General features: G+C 41.2%; 2 protein-coding genes across 7 annotated transcripts in view; both read left to right on the forward strand.

The window, feature by feature from the left end:
* The window catches only part of itga7 (integrin, alpha 7), a 30,160-nt gene extending 19,168 nt beyond the window's left edge, over positions 1–10,992 (forward strand). For 4 of the 6 annotated variants that reach the window (XM_047583377.1, XM_047583379.1, XM_047583382.1 and 1 more), the window contains 19 exons: positions 154–350; positions 729–817; positions 912–1,039; positions 1,196–1,291; positions 1,377–1,438; positions 1,715–1,884; positions 2,117–2,263; positions 3,062–3,177; positions 3,495–3,681; positions 3,808–3,882; positions 4,048–4,127; positions 4,250–4,327; positions 4,578–4,680; positions 5,058–5,273; positions 5,430–5,549; positions 5,714–5,827; positions 6,030–6,128; positions 6,340–6,465; positions 9,252–10,992. In XM_047583377.1, the coding sequence (XP_047439333.1) occupies positions 154–350; positions 729–817; positions 912–1,039; positions 1,196–1,291; positions 1,377–1,438; positions 1,715–1,884; positions 2,117–2,263; positions 3,062–3,177; positions 3,495–3,681; positions 3,808–3,882; positions 4,048–4,127; positions 4,250–4,327; positions 4,578–4,680; positions 5,058–5,273; positions 5,430–5,549; positions 5,714–5,827; positions 6,030–6,128; positions 6,340–6,465; positions 9,252–9,407 (2,359 nt within the window). In that variant the 3' untranslated portion in view covers positions 9,408–10,992. Of the gene's footprint in view, positions 1–153; positions 351–728; positions 818–911; positions 1,040–1,195; positions 1,292–1,376; positions 1,439–1,714; positions 1,885–2,116; positions 2,264–3,061; positions 3,178–3,494; positions 3,682–3,807; positions 3,883–4,047; positions 4,128–4,249; positions 4,328–4,577; positions 4,681–5,057; positions 5,274–5,429; positions 5,550–5,713; positions 5,828–6,029; positions 6,129–6,339; positions 6,466–7,148; positions 7,262–9,251 lie in introns of those variants that run through there. The other 2 variants (XM_047583380.1, XM_047583378.1) reach the window with 2 other exon arrangements.
* A 3,511-nt stretch (positions 10,993–14,503) lies between these two features.
* On the forward strand, positions 14,504–16,740 carry npffl (neuropeptide FF-amide peptide precursor like). Its single transcript, XM_047583541.1, has 3 exons — positions 14,504–14,760; positions 15,499–15,614; positions 16,316–16,740. Exons 1-3 carry the CDS (start codon positions 14,611–14,613, stop codon positions 16,434–16,436), a joined length of 387 nt encoding a protein of 128 aa, XP_047439497.1. The 5' UTR covers positions 14,504–14,610; the 3' UTR covers positions 16,437–16,740.
* The last annotated feature ends 222 nt before the right edge of the window (positions 16,741–16,962 follow it).

The following is a 16,962-nucleotide window of genomic DNA, read 5'->3' on the forward strand; positions in this document are numbered from 1 at the left end:
TTTCTCAAATAAAGTACTACGCAACTGTTTAAATTCAGGACACCAATGAATGTACTCATTAATGTAATCACGTCTGACCACAAATTTAAAAAACCTAGATGTTCTAACTGTTGATTTAATTTGCTGATTCTTTCTTTCTGCTTCTGTCTCCAGCTGGACAGACCTGATTGTCGGAGCTCCTAATTTTTTTGACCGTAAAGCAGAGATCGGCGGAGCTGTGTACGTCTACCTGAACCCCTTCGGCCACTGGGACGACCAGGCTCGGCCCATCCGTCTCAACGGGACATATGACTCCATGTTTGGAATGACGGTCTGCAGCATCGGAGATCTGGACCAGGATGGATACCAAGGTGTGAGCAGTGTTTTTTTTAGTCTATTTTATTTTGAAAGTAATTTCTACACTGACAAAGAAACAGGTGTGTAGACAGGTGATGGTAGAGGAACCCAGGGAGTGACACTCAGGGTGGGGTTCTCAGGAACCTGGGGTCCTTGTCCCCCGGTTCCTGTAATGAACTCTTTTATCATAACACATATTCATGCTATTTTCCCATCACAAATTTTAATTCTTTAAATACACATTAACATGAATCCTGCGAAGTCCCAGACCCCTGATTTAGTCAGTTGCATGTCTCCAGTTTTCCTCCATCAGACTGGGGATCACATTTTAAACAACTGTAGCTTGACTGAGAATGAACAGTGAGAATTTTAAGTGTGTTGTGTCTGGCCAGATATCGCTGTGGGAGCACCGTTTGATGGAGATGGAAAAGTTTTCATCTACCGAGGCTCAGATTCTGGTATTGAGACAAAACCTGCTCAGGTAAGTTTTATTCAGCATGTTTATGAAAAAAAAAGAAAAAAAGAAAAGGACTGGAATGGAAGAAAAAAAAGATGTGTATCGTTTATCTCATCAGGTGCTGGACGGCCGTGATTTCGATGTGAGGCGCTTTGGATATTCCATCTCAGGTGGTCTGGATATTGACAACAATCAGTATCCAGATCTGGCTGTGGGATCTTTAAATGACTCAGTGGTGCTCTTCAGGTGAGTTTTTATAAAAACCCAAATCACACCTGCAGATACATTACTTTATATGGGGTAACGTTTTTAGTACTTAAATATATATTTCTAGTTAAAAAACAAAAGAGAGAGAGATCAAATCGCACATCTAACTAGATAATATTTCTCTGTGTCCCCAAGGTCTCGTCCAGTCATCCATGTGATCAGAGAAATATCTATCGACCCACAATACATTGATTTGGAGCAGTCCAACTGTAAGGGCAGAGATGGAGTCTGGTAAGAACTGCACAATTTAAAAACACAATTTAGTAACAACAATAAAATAAAATAAAAAGTATCATTCGTTATATTGTTTTTGTAGTGTGGAGGTCATGGCCTGCTTCGCCTTCACAGCCCACCCAGCGCACTACTCACCACACATTAGTAAGTCACACCTCGGATTTCTGAACTGTTTTTATCCTCCTGTAACATGGGACTTCATATCACTCGCCACAGTGACTGCAGTCATTGCTATTTAGAGCAGAAAGTAACCTCATCTGCAACAGTAAACTTTATTATGACTTAATCACAGCTGTGTAATACGGTATTCCCTCAGATGAGGAGTTTCTATATGTCCAGCCCCTGGTGGGCTCTTTAAGTGTTCTCTGTGTGTGTCATGACATTTCTCTTTCTCTCTCTGCCCGCTTTCCTCTCTTCAAGCCCTTGTGGTGCACTTTGAAGCCGACACTGATCGCAGGAAGCTGGGCCTCCCGCACCGCGTGAACTTCCTGGGCCACAGTCCCCTGGAGCCAGAGTACACGCAGACCGAAGAAGTGGAGCTGCATCGGCAGCGTCAGTCTGTGTGCACCAGCGCCATCTTCCAGCTGCATGTCAGTACCTTATTATTGGCAGGGTTTGGTTCTGGCACCTTATTTTAATCTACTGGGCAAATACGAATGAGATGAGATTTTCACTGTAAATTATTGTTTTTATCACATGGAATCTTTTTCCTTTTCATTACATATTTTGGCATATGGAAGTCAGAAATAACACTTTTTTTCGACATCAAGTCGTTTACCAAATCTCTTGTTGAACGTGAGTCTTTTATTTTCTGTCCTAAAGGAGAATATCCGTGACAAATTGCGTCCCATCTCTTTGGCTGTAACCCACACTATCAAGTCCGTGCCTCTACGCAGGCACTCTGCCAAGAAGCTGGAGAAGCTGCCGCCCGTACTGAACATCTCCCCATCTAACACACTGCATTCTGAGGTCTGTAACAAAATGAAATCCAAGTATTTATCGAAAAGTAACAAAAGGTAATGAAAGTAAATAAAAGAAATGTAAAGTAACATAAATAACGAAAAGTAATAAAAGGTAACAAAAGTACAAAAAGCAAAGAAAAATAATAAAAAAAAAGTAGCAGTAAGTGGAGAAAAATAATGAAAAGTAGCAAAAGTAACAAAAAAAAGTGTAAGTAATGAAAAGCAACAACAGTAACGAATGTAAGTCCAGAGCTCATGTGATTCCATTAGTGCATTAATCCAGTTTTATCAGAGCAAGTTGAGCAAACATGAAACCTGTTGTTACCATTAATTGCTTATTTTAATTATTTTTTAATAAGACAATAACAGCCGGTTGCTGCAGGAATAATCTTCATAAATCACAATTATCTTGAAATGTTTTCTGCTGATTCATCTTTGCTACCTTCTTATCTGCACACAAGGTTTTGCAAGTTTACAGTTGTTTTTGTCAGTAACTAATTTTGAGCAGAATATAATCACGAGAAATGTAGAACAAGAGAAATGTGTCTGATCAGTCAAAGATGTTCAAATACAGTGTTTTATTTGATGAACAGTCCAAACACAAGGTTATTTAATTTGCTTGTCATGAGGATGAAAAATGTATATATATTAATATGAGAAACTGGAAAGAGTGAATTTCTGGAGCTTTTATTTAAATTTCACGTCAAAATGCAGTTAAACTTGGAACACATTTCAGAATTTATCACGCCATCCTAATCTAGTTTGAAGTAAATAGCTTGACATTTGCCTCTTCTCACTCCTGAAGGTGAACTTCCTGCGAGAAGGATGCGGCAGCGACAAAATCTGCCAGAGCAACCTGAAGCTGAGCTACCAGTTTGGAACCCGGCCCCTGACCTCAGACCTCTTCACCCCCCTGCCAAAGTTAGTACCTGCCCGGATCTACTTGTGCGAGCTGTTGCCTAGCAACACACACCCCAAGACAACATTGCGTATGCTGTGGGAGCAAAGTCTGTTTTTGTTTGGTGAAGATGATTGATTCTTAGTGTGATGGATCTTGAACTGATCTTTTTGTGCAAGCTCATCATAACGTGTAGCTATATTACTGTCTGATAATATACAAGAGTGGTGCCCCACTTTTCATGTGCTTTGTCGACAAGACAAATAATAAAAATTGTTGCTGTGCTGTGCTGTCACGGATGAATGTATTCTCATTTCCATCTGCACTGTCTTCTGTGCAGAGACGAGGACAACGTGCAGGTGTTTTCTCTGTCAGACCAGCGGGTGGTGGTGCTGGAGATCACTGTCACCAACATGCCCTCTGACCCTCTGTACCCTGAGGAGGATGGCGATGACGCTCACGCTGCTCAGCTGTTTATCTCACTTCCAAACACGCTGTCGTATGGCGGCTCCAGGATCCCGCCACAGGTTCGGGCTCTGCTTAGTAAAATGCTGTCTCATATTTGCATTTTGGACACCATATTCAAGTTAGGGTCATATTCTAGATACTGTCATTTCTTTGCTCTGATGTGTTTTTTTCCTGCCCGTTTGTAGATGAGATGTCAAGCGAATCAGAACGGTTCACAAGTGGAATGTGACCTGGGAAACCCTGTGAAACGAGGTGCTAAGGTAAAGAAGACCGACAAAGTATAGGTTTTATAAGTTGCTGCAATTACAGAATTGATATATATCTACTGACATATAACGAAACATCATTGCATCTTAACTAAAAAGAAGTCTGCTGTATTCATCAAGTGTAAAACAGCTCAACAATTCTTTATGTTTGTCTCTCAGCTGAAATTCTCCATCAACCTGAGCACGTCCAACATTACCATTGAGACCACTGAGTTGACAGCAGACCTTTTACTGACAACGTAAGCTCTCCACGTCGTCTCTCACAGTAACACGTCAAGGATCGATGACTTCCTTTTTTAAAGTCGAGGATTTGGTCACGTTGAACCCACAATTGTTTGATCTGTGTTGGTTTTGTCCACAGTATCAGTGAACAGTCTGACCTGGACCCAGTCACAGCTTATGCTAAAGTTGTGATAGAGCTCCCTCTGTCTGTCAGTGGGTGAGTGAACGTCTTTTTAAGCCGATTTCCTTCACTAGAATTTAAGAGTGCACCCTATTCTCCTACATGTGAAGATCAGAGTTTGAGACCTGCTACAGGATTTAACACTAATTAATTAAAATTAATTAAAATTGCTTGATGGCAGCTTTGGGTTAGGGTTGCTGTGATTTCCACCGCAGCTACCCAGTGAGCACATTGCAGTCTTGCGTATGCAGCTGTCTGACACACTGATGTTATTATCTCACCGCAGACTTGCTCGTCCTCACCAGCTGTTCTTCAGTGGCACGGTGATGGGGGAGAGTGCCATGACCAGCCTCGAGGACGTCGGCAGCCCTGTGGATTTTGAGTTTGTGGTGAGCAACAACCTTGTGTGTGTGCCGGGAAACTTTTGGACCTGGTATTTGTGTTCTCAGACATGTACCACCCACATACACTCACAACAGGACCCCCTCAGAAGGACCATGTCTATTCTCTGATGAGTCGCAACTGTTTATGTGGCACAATGGAGACCTTGGTGGTCATAATGTTATGCCTAATTAGTGTACATTAATCAATTAACATGGCTGAAAAAAAATCAGTATGTCAGAATAATCTATCTGGCAAACATATCAGACATTACCATATACGTTTTCAATTGATTGTGTCTTACAATTATAAAAATGACCCAAGAAAGTTTAAAAAAATTCCACCTTCTGATATAAATGCACCATATATATTCCTTCTCTGTCAGGTCGCTAATCCTGGCCAAGCTCTCCAGACATTCGGCTCTGCCTTCCTCAACATCATGTGGCCTTACGAGCTGACTAATAAGAAATGGCTCCTGTATCCTGCCAGCCTGAAGTTTGAGGGCCACCCAGACACTCGCTGCACCCCCACAGAAGCCCTGAATTCCCTGAAGCTACAGAGCTCCTCCCCAGCAGAGCCACAACATCCCGACAATAACGCGGTAGGTGCAGTAGCTCGAGGACGGACTTGTCCGACAGCGCTCGTGATTCGTTTTTGATTCAAATTATTAAATGATTAGGACTTTGAGAACAAAAAAACAGTTATGTCCACGCAAATTTTGCGTCTTCTTAAATGTGCATAAATGAATCGGTTTCAGCAGGTCGGAAGAACGCGGCGCTCTCACCCGGAGGATGAAGGTCAGGTGATGACAAAGAGCAGCGTGGGACAAACCACACCAGCTGTGGCAGCTTCAGAAAGACGCAAGTCGCTCAAATTGGTAAGGAGGAGAATGAGGAGAGCGATGAGCACGAGACAGTGTAAATCAGTGGTTAACTGGTTTCCTGCTAATGCACTTAAGCAACGTCAGTTTATTTCTATTATTAATTGCAGAAATGATGAAGTGGTAGCTTTCATAGCTTTGTTATGTCTTTTGTTCTCCAGGATTGTCTCTTGGGGTCGGCACGATGTGTCCTGTTCCAGTGTCCTCTCCACAGCTTCTCTGGTCAGGCTGTCCTCAAGATCCACGCCAGACTGTGGAACAGCAGCTTTATCGAGGTAAAATGAGCCCTTGCTTCTTTTCCTTTCTTTGTGTTACTCTCCATCTCAGGCTCAGACTCCAGCTGCTAGTGGCACTTACATTCATCTCAGGACTCACTCGTCTTCTCCTTAAGCATTCAATGGAACAGTGAGTTGCATTTGTCTGAAACATGTTTTAGTATGGCACTTTGACCTCGGTTTGTCTGTCTCTGTCTCTCAGGAGTTCTCAGCTGTCAGTGCCCTGGAGCTGCTGGTCAGAGCAAACATCACCGTGAAGTCCAGCATCAAACACCTGGTCCTCAGGGATGCTGCTGCACAGGTACACCCGTCTACTACTAGACATCACTCTGCTGCCACTTCGCAGTGAGCAGCTGTTAGTGTTTTGGATCATTCAGAAAGGTGTGAAAAGAGAAATATATTCACAGCAGTTAAATTAAATTAAATTAAATTAAACAATTAATCATTAAAAAAAAAAAAAAGCACATTCAGTGATAAACATTATCACAGTGTGCACTCTGCTGTCTTTCCAGGTTCCAGTGATGATTTACCCTGAGCCTGGTCTTGCTGACCAGCACTGGATCCCCTGGTGGATCATCCTCATAGCCATCCTCGCAGGCATCCTGCTGCTGACTCTACTGGTCTGCATACTCTGGAAGGTAAAACATGGGAGGCCCAGCTATTTTTTTGCAAAACACAGATCCTGCATACACATCTGTGTTGTTTTATTTGTGTTGTTTGCGTATTCTAGTTTTTTTCTTTGTTTTTGTAATTGTAACTGTGCTCCGTGCTATAATTGGTTAACGTATAGCTATAATGAGCCACCTTGTCATTGGAAATCAATACATTTTAAAGACTAATCATATGATCTGTTTTTTAAAAAGTAACTATGATTGCATAATACTCGGGGTGGATTAGAAGATACATCATCTCAATCTTTACTTAAGTGTAATAGATGAGTGATGCGGCATAAAAATAAAGTAAAACGTCGGTAAATTTACATTATTACTTTCCACCAAAGTTCAGCTGCCTGTACACAAGACGAACCTAAAGGTGTCACTGGCATCATTCCTGTCATTGTACTTGTCATTACTCAAGTAATGACAAGCATTTTCTCCTTTTCCTGCCATGACAATCCAGTTACTTCCTACTTTGCTGATCTGTCCTGTAATCACCTTACTTCTTCCAGCTCACTCTCATCTTTCCTCTTTTGTACCTGTGTTTGTGTTCTTTCCCTCTTGTTGTGTCTGTTCCATTTGGGGACCGTCTGTCCCTAAATCCCCTTCCTGTCTCATCCACTCTCCTATTCTCCACTGTCCCCTGCTGTGATCTGTTGCCCCAGTGCGGGTTCTTCAAACGCAGTGAGAGGCGCCAGCACTATGAGACGGAGTACTACCGTGCCCATTTGGGGGTCCAACCCTCGGAGGTGGAGAAGCAGGCATCAGAGCTATAATACAGAAAAAAAAAAAAACATATTTCCCTCTGGCCTGCTCTCCCCTCCTCCTCTCCCTCCTAGCGGTAAAAAATCCTCATGCACAGTCGCTTTGTTCCTCGACCCACTCTGGGGCCGGTGGTGTTCATTATTGCATGAAATATGAGCACATTTTGACACAAACACTTACATCATATCAGTAATACCTGAGATGGAGGGTGATTGTTCTTTGGCTAAGCTGTGCACTTCTTGGAGCTCTGTGCTTGGCAGGTTTTGGATCCTTAAACATCAGCTGTGTGGTTTGCAGTGATAACTATGGCACAGTTATCAGCTTAGTTCTGTAGCCGACTTCACTAGGTGGTCGAAAACAATGTCTGTGACATTTTAGTGCATTTGGTTGACTCTTTTAAGACCAAGCGAAACACATACAATGTACATGATACTGTATATATATATATAAGACTAAAGCTAAATGTCCCAGTAAGAAAAAAAAAAAAACACGTTTGAATTTTCCATTACCCTTAAAGATTTCTGTCATGTTGCAGGCGTATAAAAAATGCTATTCTTTACATAATATTTTGTGTCTGTTCCTTTAAAAAGTTAATATCTTATTAGAAAAACTTAAAGTGGCATTGAACAATCCAGAAAAAAATAAAATAAAAACTTCTTCACAAAGGTTTTATTTTTGGAGACATGAGGGCTCCTCAACGGAAACTTGTTTACTGTGCAAAGTTTCCATGTCACACTAATAAGTTGGACCAGAACTGTCTCCATATCAGATGAGGACGCTTTACAACTTTCTACTTTCAGCAGCAAACACATTTTTGAAAGGAGGGGGACTTTAACCTCGGGGGCAGAGATAAGCCGATTAAAACAGTATTTTTCGCTGAGAGTATTTTTAGGATGTACCTAGTTGTTGTTTTTTAACTGTTCCATACTTAAAGAGCAGGATGCAGCTGCTGGCTAGTTAGCTTAAATTCTGAGCATGCGGAAAACTTCCCACACAGTCGGGACCAACCGTTGTCAACGTTAAATGCATCCCACAAATCTGCCAGACTCTTGGCGTGCAGAGTATTGCTTCTACTTGAGCTTCGTTAACTGCTTCCATGTAGAGGGGAAATCCTGAGCGGGCCTGCCAAGCCTGGTTACGGTTGCTAAGCTGTGATTGGATAATAGCTGCTGTAAATGGTCACTTAGGTTTCCAACCACAGACTGTAAATGGCTAATTGTACTTAAAGCTTATAGGTTTCATTCGTACACTGCGTGGTAGAGCTTCAGGGTCTTTAAACAACTGGGCACTCAGATGAAGCAGTCTTAATACTCACCACTGTGATGGCTTCTGCTTTCTGCAGAAATGGGGGTGGGTTTGGGGTATAAATTCAAAACAGTTTAATCCGTGCCTATTGAACACCATTCAGCCGTCCCTCCTCCAGAGCTTTGACATGCCTGCTGTGCTGTGTTGCCTCTTAACGTTTAACCGTCTGCACACGTTCATTCCGGCATCTGTCTATGAAGGCTCTTCATTTATCATGATGTGCTTGTCATGCACGTTTCTCATTAACACCCCTATTTGACTTGCATCTCATTAAAAACAGGCTTCTCCAGGTGCCAGAATGCACTTATCACTGGGGTCACGTGGTGTTTTTGTTCATTTTAATGAGTGTACATTCTGTTAACGGCACTTCAGTGTGTAGGTGTATTAATCACAGAGACTTAAGGCTGACGTTAGAAACGCAGAGCATGTGCTTCTTGAGTGGATGTGCCTTTTTATTAAATAGTCATCGTTATTGAGAGCGGTCAGGTAAAGACTTTGTCTGCTCATTTGTCTCAGACCAACTAGGAGACAGTCATGTAATTAATTTTACTGCTTAGTTTACTTGTCTTACAAGGCATGATACTGAACATCTGTTAATAACATCTATTCATTCATTGTTTTTTCCTTCCTATCTGCGCCCTCATCCCTTCCTCCCTCTCTTCTTCTTCTTCTGTCTACTCTCCCTCTTGCATCGGCAGTGTGGCTTCTTCCAGCGAGCCCACTACAAAGACAAACTGCCTCAGTACCACGCGGTGAAGATTCCTCGCGAGGACCGGCCACAGTTCCAGACTGAGAAGTCGGGAGGTGTCCATAAAAAGGAATGGGCCACGCACTGGAGCGACGGGACCTCCTAACTCGCTTTGAAGCACTGACTGACTGAAACATTTCGAATCACCACACGTGGCACTCATTCTGTCTTTGCATTGGAACTAACTGATTAAAAACCTGCACTGGGACTGGGATCGTGAAAACTTGTGCCCACTTTGCTGCGTCAGTACTTTCACGTCTTCGGCCTGTTACACTGTGACTGGATCCGTGTTGTCCGTATCCGGCTGACGGCTGGCCTTTTACCGCGGTTTTTACAGTGAATACTGAAGGCCCGCGACAATGTTAGAACCAGTTTAGCTGCTCAATATGCTTCACAGCCTACACAAGGAGCGATCACGCTTCATAGTCAGTCATCAGTTTGACTGACAGAACAAAGGAGGACTGAAAATCAAAGACGTGCATGAATGGACATACAGTACACACATAGAGGACATTGTTGCTAAAAAAAAAAAAAAAGTCACTGCCCATTACAAAAACTACTTTTTGCCTTAACTACTGTATGATGGACGACTTATATGGGCAATGAAAAAAAAAATGCAGTTTTATATCCCAAATAATGTTTGGGATTTTTTCCTTTTAGTTGGCTGACACTGGAAATATTTCATTATGTAACAGTGAATGTTTTCTGGCTGCGCTGGAAAAGGCGTAAAGTAAGCTCACCGTTTTTTTTATATTGCCTTACTCAAGCAAACGAACAAGCCCTATCTTTTTTTTTTTTTTTTGCTAATATGTCAGTCAAGCGTATTGTTCATCATTACTCAACTGCCTGAGTCAACTTGAACAAAAACACATCACAGCTTCTGACGTGGCCACATTACTGTTGTCACATGAAAACCAGATGTATCAGAGAAACAAACATAGATGCGTGGTGTCTAATAATGAAATGACATGTGCTCTGTGTATGCTACAGTCTGCATTTAATAATTATACGACTGTGCAACTGAATTTCTTTACATGTGGTTTTCAAGTGACACCCCCATATTCTTTTTTTTTACTGAGATGACTGTAAAGATACTTCACCATGAGACATTGTGGCCTTTTGTATACATACTGCAGTTTTCAAAGTGTTAGGATGGACTGTATTAACCTGCTTATGGCACTGTTCCTGCTAATATCCTCCACTCATTGAGTCAGGTTCCTGGATTGCATTCATTTCATGAGCTGACATTTCTAATTGCGTACAAGTGCCTTATTGTAAAAGTGGCAGATGGCGAGCCACTGATTACAAACACGAGGCTACTGCAAATTAGATCACGCCGCCCTGAAACATCTGTTGGACACCGGTGGACAAGTTGATGTCCCTCCAATGCTGAAGCGACACCAAGAGAGAGGAGAAGTTTCCCGTGAGAGCAGAATAAGTCGGAACCAGACGAACTTGCTTTGGATCTAATTTGGATCGATGATGTGGCTGTAAAGCATGAAGAGTCAGCTTGATTTTTAGGTATTGCTGGACAATCATATATTAGCTGCATGGAGGTCCTGTTGCTGTTCCTACTTTCCCACGTTTCTTTTTTTTTTTTCATTTGTTCATGATTCATGGTTTTATTTATTTTTGTTTGGCTGCACTGTTTTAACAATGTAAATAAAATAAAAGGAAACAAGATAAACGTAGCAGACAGCGTTGCTCACATCATTCTACAAAGATTTACATCTATGTGCATTAATTCTTGAAAGCTGCAGTTCACCCAGAAAACACCAAGTGGTGCCAAAACTCTGGAAACTGTAATACCTATTTGGGAATTTTGCTTTGTGTCACACACAAAACCATTTAAATTCATAATAATTATACATGTACGCATATCTATCTATCTATCTATCTATCTATCTATCTATCTATCTATCTATCTATCTATCTATCTATCTATCTATCTATCTATCTATCTATCTATCTATCTATCTGTTTTATGGAATTATTGCCCATATAAGCTCATTTGACCTGAGGAAAGCTACCAACAGGAGCAAAAAATCTATGAGAAGATCCTTTTTGAATATCCATCTTCTTGAAGAAGATATATCAGCATTGTTTAAAATGAAATAACTTAATTGACAGCTGATCGAAAGCCTTTCAGATAAAAGCATTAATCATCATCAATAAAATATATCACAGTCCAGAGGTCAGACTGACCCTGAGTTAAATCTTTTCTGTGACTACCAGCGGGGAGATGATGTAAATGCTCATGAGGGTATTGCAAAAGAGTGACAAAAAAAAAAAAAAAAGATGAGCAGCATAAATGATTTTCTCTAGATGAGAGGATTTTAAGTTTAAAATTGAATTGTTGTTGGATGGCATTTGAACAAAATGAATTACGGTTATGACCAAACAGCATCAGTAGCTTTTGCTACCTAGCAACTGATCATGTCTCAGAGGCACTGAGGCAAACAGTTAACAAGCTAACAAAAAGGTCACTCCTGAAGGTTATGGAGGCCAAAGAGGAAACCTCTTGTACTTTATTCTTACATCCATGCTACACTAATAGCTTAGCATAACGGTGTCAAATAGGTGTAAAGTGTGATAAAACCTGGTGTCCTCTTTGTGTATGAAGTATTTGGCACGTTAATTTGGTTTAGTTTGGTGAATAAATGAAGTTTTTTAAATCGATATACTGGTGTATCTTTCTGTTGTTGTGGCCACTGGAGCCAGGTCATGACAAAAAGCTAGTCTGGTCCTCTCCAAATACTACAACCATAATATTTACAACCAAAATACAACCACTTGACATGACCATTTTTCCTACCTTTGAACCAAGCTGAAGCAGTTTCTTTCTCTTTTCAGTCTTAATGCTCTTACTCATTCGTCGTTCGCCAGGTGAGGATAGGCGTGATGACAGAAAGTCTATCCCCACCTGGCGAACGACCATTGGTCAAGTTATAGGCCAGTCCTAGCGGACCATGGCATTCAAAGATGGGACGTTCTGGCACCTCGAGGTGGCGGCATTAGTGTAGATGGTTGCCCGCCTGGGTTGACACGCGCTGTGCCATTTATCGCTTTAGTGTGTTTAATGCTGTTTCTATATTGGAATTGGAATTGTTATCAAGATGGTGTTCAGACAGGGTCCTTTGTGTTACTTTGTGGTGGTTGTTTCGCGGGACTCGGGATTCCCTTTATTCATTGTAGTTGTTAACATTTCCCTTAATTTTTGTTGTGTCAAACAATTGTGCTCCGTTGGAGTCCTCTTTTCTTTTACCTTTTGTATTTTAACGGGCTAATTCTTAAGTTTGTATTAAGACCACAAGACGCCTGACAATAATTACTTTTTATCTCCAGCAAAATATACTGTGTTGCTTCCTCTTTCCCCCTAGACAAAGCGAGGTCGAAACAAATGCTAAGCTAGGCTAACCACAACTGCTGGAACATATTAAGGTGTTGACAGCAGCCTCATGTTCACGTTTTACGTGAATGGTACTGATCTTGTCCGAAAACTGTTTAAAGACGGACGACAGAACAGCTCCTCAATAGTGAAGCCAAAGCAAGTAGAGCTCTCCCTGGGGTCTTGGTGCAGTATAGGTCATAAGCTAGCTAAACACGGCAGATGTTACCACTTGAACACAGCATTTTCTGTAAACTACTACAACCTGGTGTACACAAGTTAAAGTCAATATTTTCCTCAGATATATAAAATCAAGAAAATTCTATATGAATTCTAAATTACTACATACTGTATTAATTTAATATCCGACTCTACCTGCTCATATGGGGTTTAGCAGCAGAGTCAAAGCAGGGTCCTACCTATATGGTAAGACACCATTAAACACCAGTATTATGATATGATTTTTTACCGAGGCTCTACCCACAATTGATGTGTATATGATGAAATTTCCACTAAAAAAAAAAAAAAATAGAAAAAATATGCATATTTTATTGTTCATGTCGCACAGAGCGGATTAGATTCTTCTCTAATCCAAGAGCTTCTGATCTTATTCTAGTAATGGAAACTAATTCCCCTCTGAATCCTTCAGATGTCATCGTGGTTGTCATGGCAGCTAAACAGGGACAGTTAAGACTGTGTGTGTTTAAGCGGATTGTCGCCCATTAGGCACTTTGAGGAGCCAAATCTGGAGATGTTGCTTCCAGCCGGTATTGGGGAAGTGACTAATTATTACACACAAACACGCACTGACGCAGAGACAAAGTGAACCCATACTGCACTAATAATGGCAGTCTCACTCCTCACTAATCAGGCTGAAAGTAGTCTTCATTTGAAATGAACAAAATGAAGGAAGCTGACATTTAACAGATGAAGTGTTTCATTAAAGGACAGTTTTTCCTTGGGGAGAAACTTTCCTCTCAAATCCTTTGATCAGCACATTAAAAACAACTCATAAAACTCTCCCTTCTACTGCGTGAGCAAAGATCTTTGATGACCTGTAATATTATTATATACCTGAAGTTTGCTTTACATCCATGTCAGTAATTCTTTTGAGACAGGGTCAATTATTTATTGGTTTATTTTTAGTGATTCTGATTGTGGACCTTAAACCATTTACATGTTCCCTGTAATTTAAATATACACATGTTGTCTTTGAGTCTTCTTACACTTGCAAAGCAATCCTCTATATGAAAATAAAGATGCAGAACATTCGTTAATCCTTCATGGATTGATGAGTGACTCAGTAAGTTTATTACAAACTTGATGCTTGATATTAAAGTTGACATGGGTTTATTTCCTGGTTTAGAAACTTGGAGCAAAACATTTCTGTCAATTAAGTTGCTGCTTAAGATCAATAATGTCGTCTTCTAATCTGTTTCATATCGACACGTGATGACGTGATTAATAAAGGTTTTTCCGTCTGTACATGCAGTCCCAACTGCCAGACAATGGGGACTGGTGGCTCGGAGTCCATTTGCAGGGATTTATCTGTTTAATAACTGGGGAGAGTTGTGTTGCACTACCCTAAGGACCACATAATAATGCACTCCGGCACTTGGTCATCACTAATGCCCTGATCCCACTAAATGGACCTGGTTTAGTCTCATATTAGGAGCCTCTCCTTCCTCTATCCTGTCCCCTGCTCCCTGTTGTACAGTAGCATCTTTCTTCAGCCCTCCTGAGGTTTCCTGCTGGTGGCTGCGAGCTGTATATAAGACTCAGCGAGATCTTCCGACCACTGAAGTTAGGCAGGACGTTGCACACGGAGGACACTGAACCCTGACCAGGACGAGACCCTCTTCTGCTTTCCAGGAGCGAAACCTCTTCTGAATTTGCCTGACCTCCTCTCCAGCCTGAGACCATGGACACAACTGCACTGGTGACTTTTCTGGCTCTGGTTGTGGCAATGGCTGGCGTCAGTCAAGCTATTCACATCCAAGGCGGACTGGACCAAACCGAAATTCTGCCTGGCAGCTCAGAGGAGAACATGGCCGACCGCCTGCTGGGGCTGGTAAGACAACAAACCACTCACAGGCTCGAATTGCAAATTTGTCATTACAGTCGCTGAATGATTATACCTAAACTCTTTGACTTATCTATCTTTTTTTTCCCCCAAGATAAAACAAAAAGTTTTATGAGTGAGGGCTAAAATTATTTTGGCATGTGAAGATGTAAATTTAATGTTGATCTCATATGTGATTATATGTTAAAATATACAGCCATTCTGAATTAAATATGGAGTGTCTGCTCTGTGCCTGGTCCCATTAGCGTGAATACAAGAGTCTCTGCATGACCAGAAGTCATGCCAACACTTCCACAGACGTCTGCCACTACATGTCCTGCAGCATGTAAATGAGAACTGAGCCTTTTATCAAATGAGACAGGTTAAGTCACTTGGCCCATGTAGAGTTCAAAAAATGCCCCTCTTCATGTAACAGCGTACAACTCATTGTTGCATTCAGGGGTCAACAGGCAGTCAAGGCAGTGATAAAAGACAATGATTTATATCACGAGCAAATCCATGGCAGATCAAGGCTTTATTTTACATAAAAATAAGTACGAATGGACATTTCTGTGAAGATGAGTAACATTTCTTTGCCTTTGTGCACTGATATCTACATCTCAAGGTCTCCCTCCACGGCAGCAGAGACCTGTTGGAGTAGCCAGCCATGGGGTCTGTGAAATTTCAATATAAACGCTACTTGCTTTGACACAAGGCTTTGCATTTGGGTTTGTGTGTGTGCTCCAGGAAAGTGAAAACAAAGGCAACAGCATTGAAGATCATCTGCTGGGCTTCGTGTTGAGAGCTCTGCTCCTTGGATCCCAGAGAGAAACCAGGAACTCTGTTCTCCATCAGCCGCAGAGGTCAGTGCCACGATAGAGCCTTTAATTATCAGAACAGAAACATGCATGACAACATGCACATGGGAAATCAGTGATCTAAACATCTATGCAATTTCCAGCTTCTATGTATCAGTTTTCTATCAGAACATATTAAAAATGTTTCTGCTGTAGGAAATGTGAAATTAAATTCTAATACAGAAGGTTTCGGCATGTTTATCAATATGGCCTAGCTAACATTAATAAGGTGACCTAAGAATTTCAGTAAAACACAACATACATTACACCGTTGTTGAAAGTCCTTAAAAGGGGTCCTGGTGTCAGTAGTGTGGCAGAGCAGTGGAGATAAATGGAAAATCCATTTACCCATTTGCAACCATTTGCAACTGCTCTCCATATCTGAATTTTAAAATATTACAGTATGTACCATTATTAATCATTATGTGCTTGAAACGTCTGTTTGAAAAGGCGCTTCAGGATCCAGAAGTCACAGCTATGGCAAAGTTTAGATCACGTTTGTGGCTTGATAATATGGTCATAGGCTTAAGGTTCTAAACATCTAACATGTTTTTTTTTTGTGTGTGTAAAGGATAGGGTCAAACAACAACCAAAGAAAAATGAAATTAAAAACAGACATGAATCTTATTACCCTTTTTTTGATATATATAAATCCTAAATTACTTTGAATTGCATTGGTTCCCACTCCCCTTTCTTCTGCCTCGCAGATTTGGCCGCGGCTCCAGAGGGCCTGTAGTATCAGAGGATCAGATTCATTCCCGGGACTGGGAGGATGCCCCCGGACAGATCTGGAGTATGGCTGTGCCCCAGAGATTTGGCAAGAAATAATCAGGCCTAGCTGCCTTGGTACGAGGCCAAGCCGAGGGCTCGGGTGGAGAGACTAAATCTGAATGAATAAATCTGAATTGCATTAAAAGCCATTCTTTTCCACCCTGTTCCAGCCCATTAGGTTAGGTGAGCCGACACCTGGTGTTCAGCTGAAGATGAGACAAGCTTCATCAACAAGCTCATTTTTTTGTCTTCTAGTGCCATCAAGGACCAAAAGTGTTTGTTGTAAACTGATCGTTGCAGTTTTTTGTTATTCTTCACTTCACTGGTTAAATAAAAGAGCTTTAAACTTGGAAAAGCTAAATTCATGTTTCGGTGTGTTCATTACATACAAAGATCAGAATGACAGATTGTATAAACAAACCTTACAAGATGAACCAATAACATTTAAAACAAACAGTTGCTCTGTCAGTTTAATTGATTAAATACCAAGTTTTCCGTGTCAGAGGTGGCCTTTGCAAATGTTCTCTTTTGCACAAGCAAATCCCAAACAACCAAATGTGATTCAAAAATCAAAAAGTCAGCT

Source organism: Mugil cephalus, chromosome 4, assembly GCF_022458985.1.
Source record: "Mugil cephalus isolate CIBA_MC_2020 chromosome 4, CIBA_Mcephalus_1.1, whole genome shotgun sequence".
NCBI lineage: Eukaryota > Metazoa > Chordata > Actinopteri > Mugiliformes > Mugilidae > Mugil > Mugil cephalus.

Coding starts and splice junctions, on each gene's coding strand:
- npffl (XM_047583541.1), top strand. CDS start 14,611: ATGGACACAACTGCACTGGTGACTTTTCTGGCTCTGGTTGTGGCAATG. Junction 14,761..15,498: donor CCGACCGCCTGCTGGGGCTG/GTAAGACAACAA, acceptor TGTGTGCTCCAG/GAAAGTGAAAACAAAGGCAA. Junction 15,615..16,315: donor GTTCTCCATCAGCCGCAGAG/GTCAGTGCCACG, acceptor TCTGCCTCGCAG/ATTTGGCCGCGGCTCCAGAG.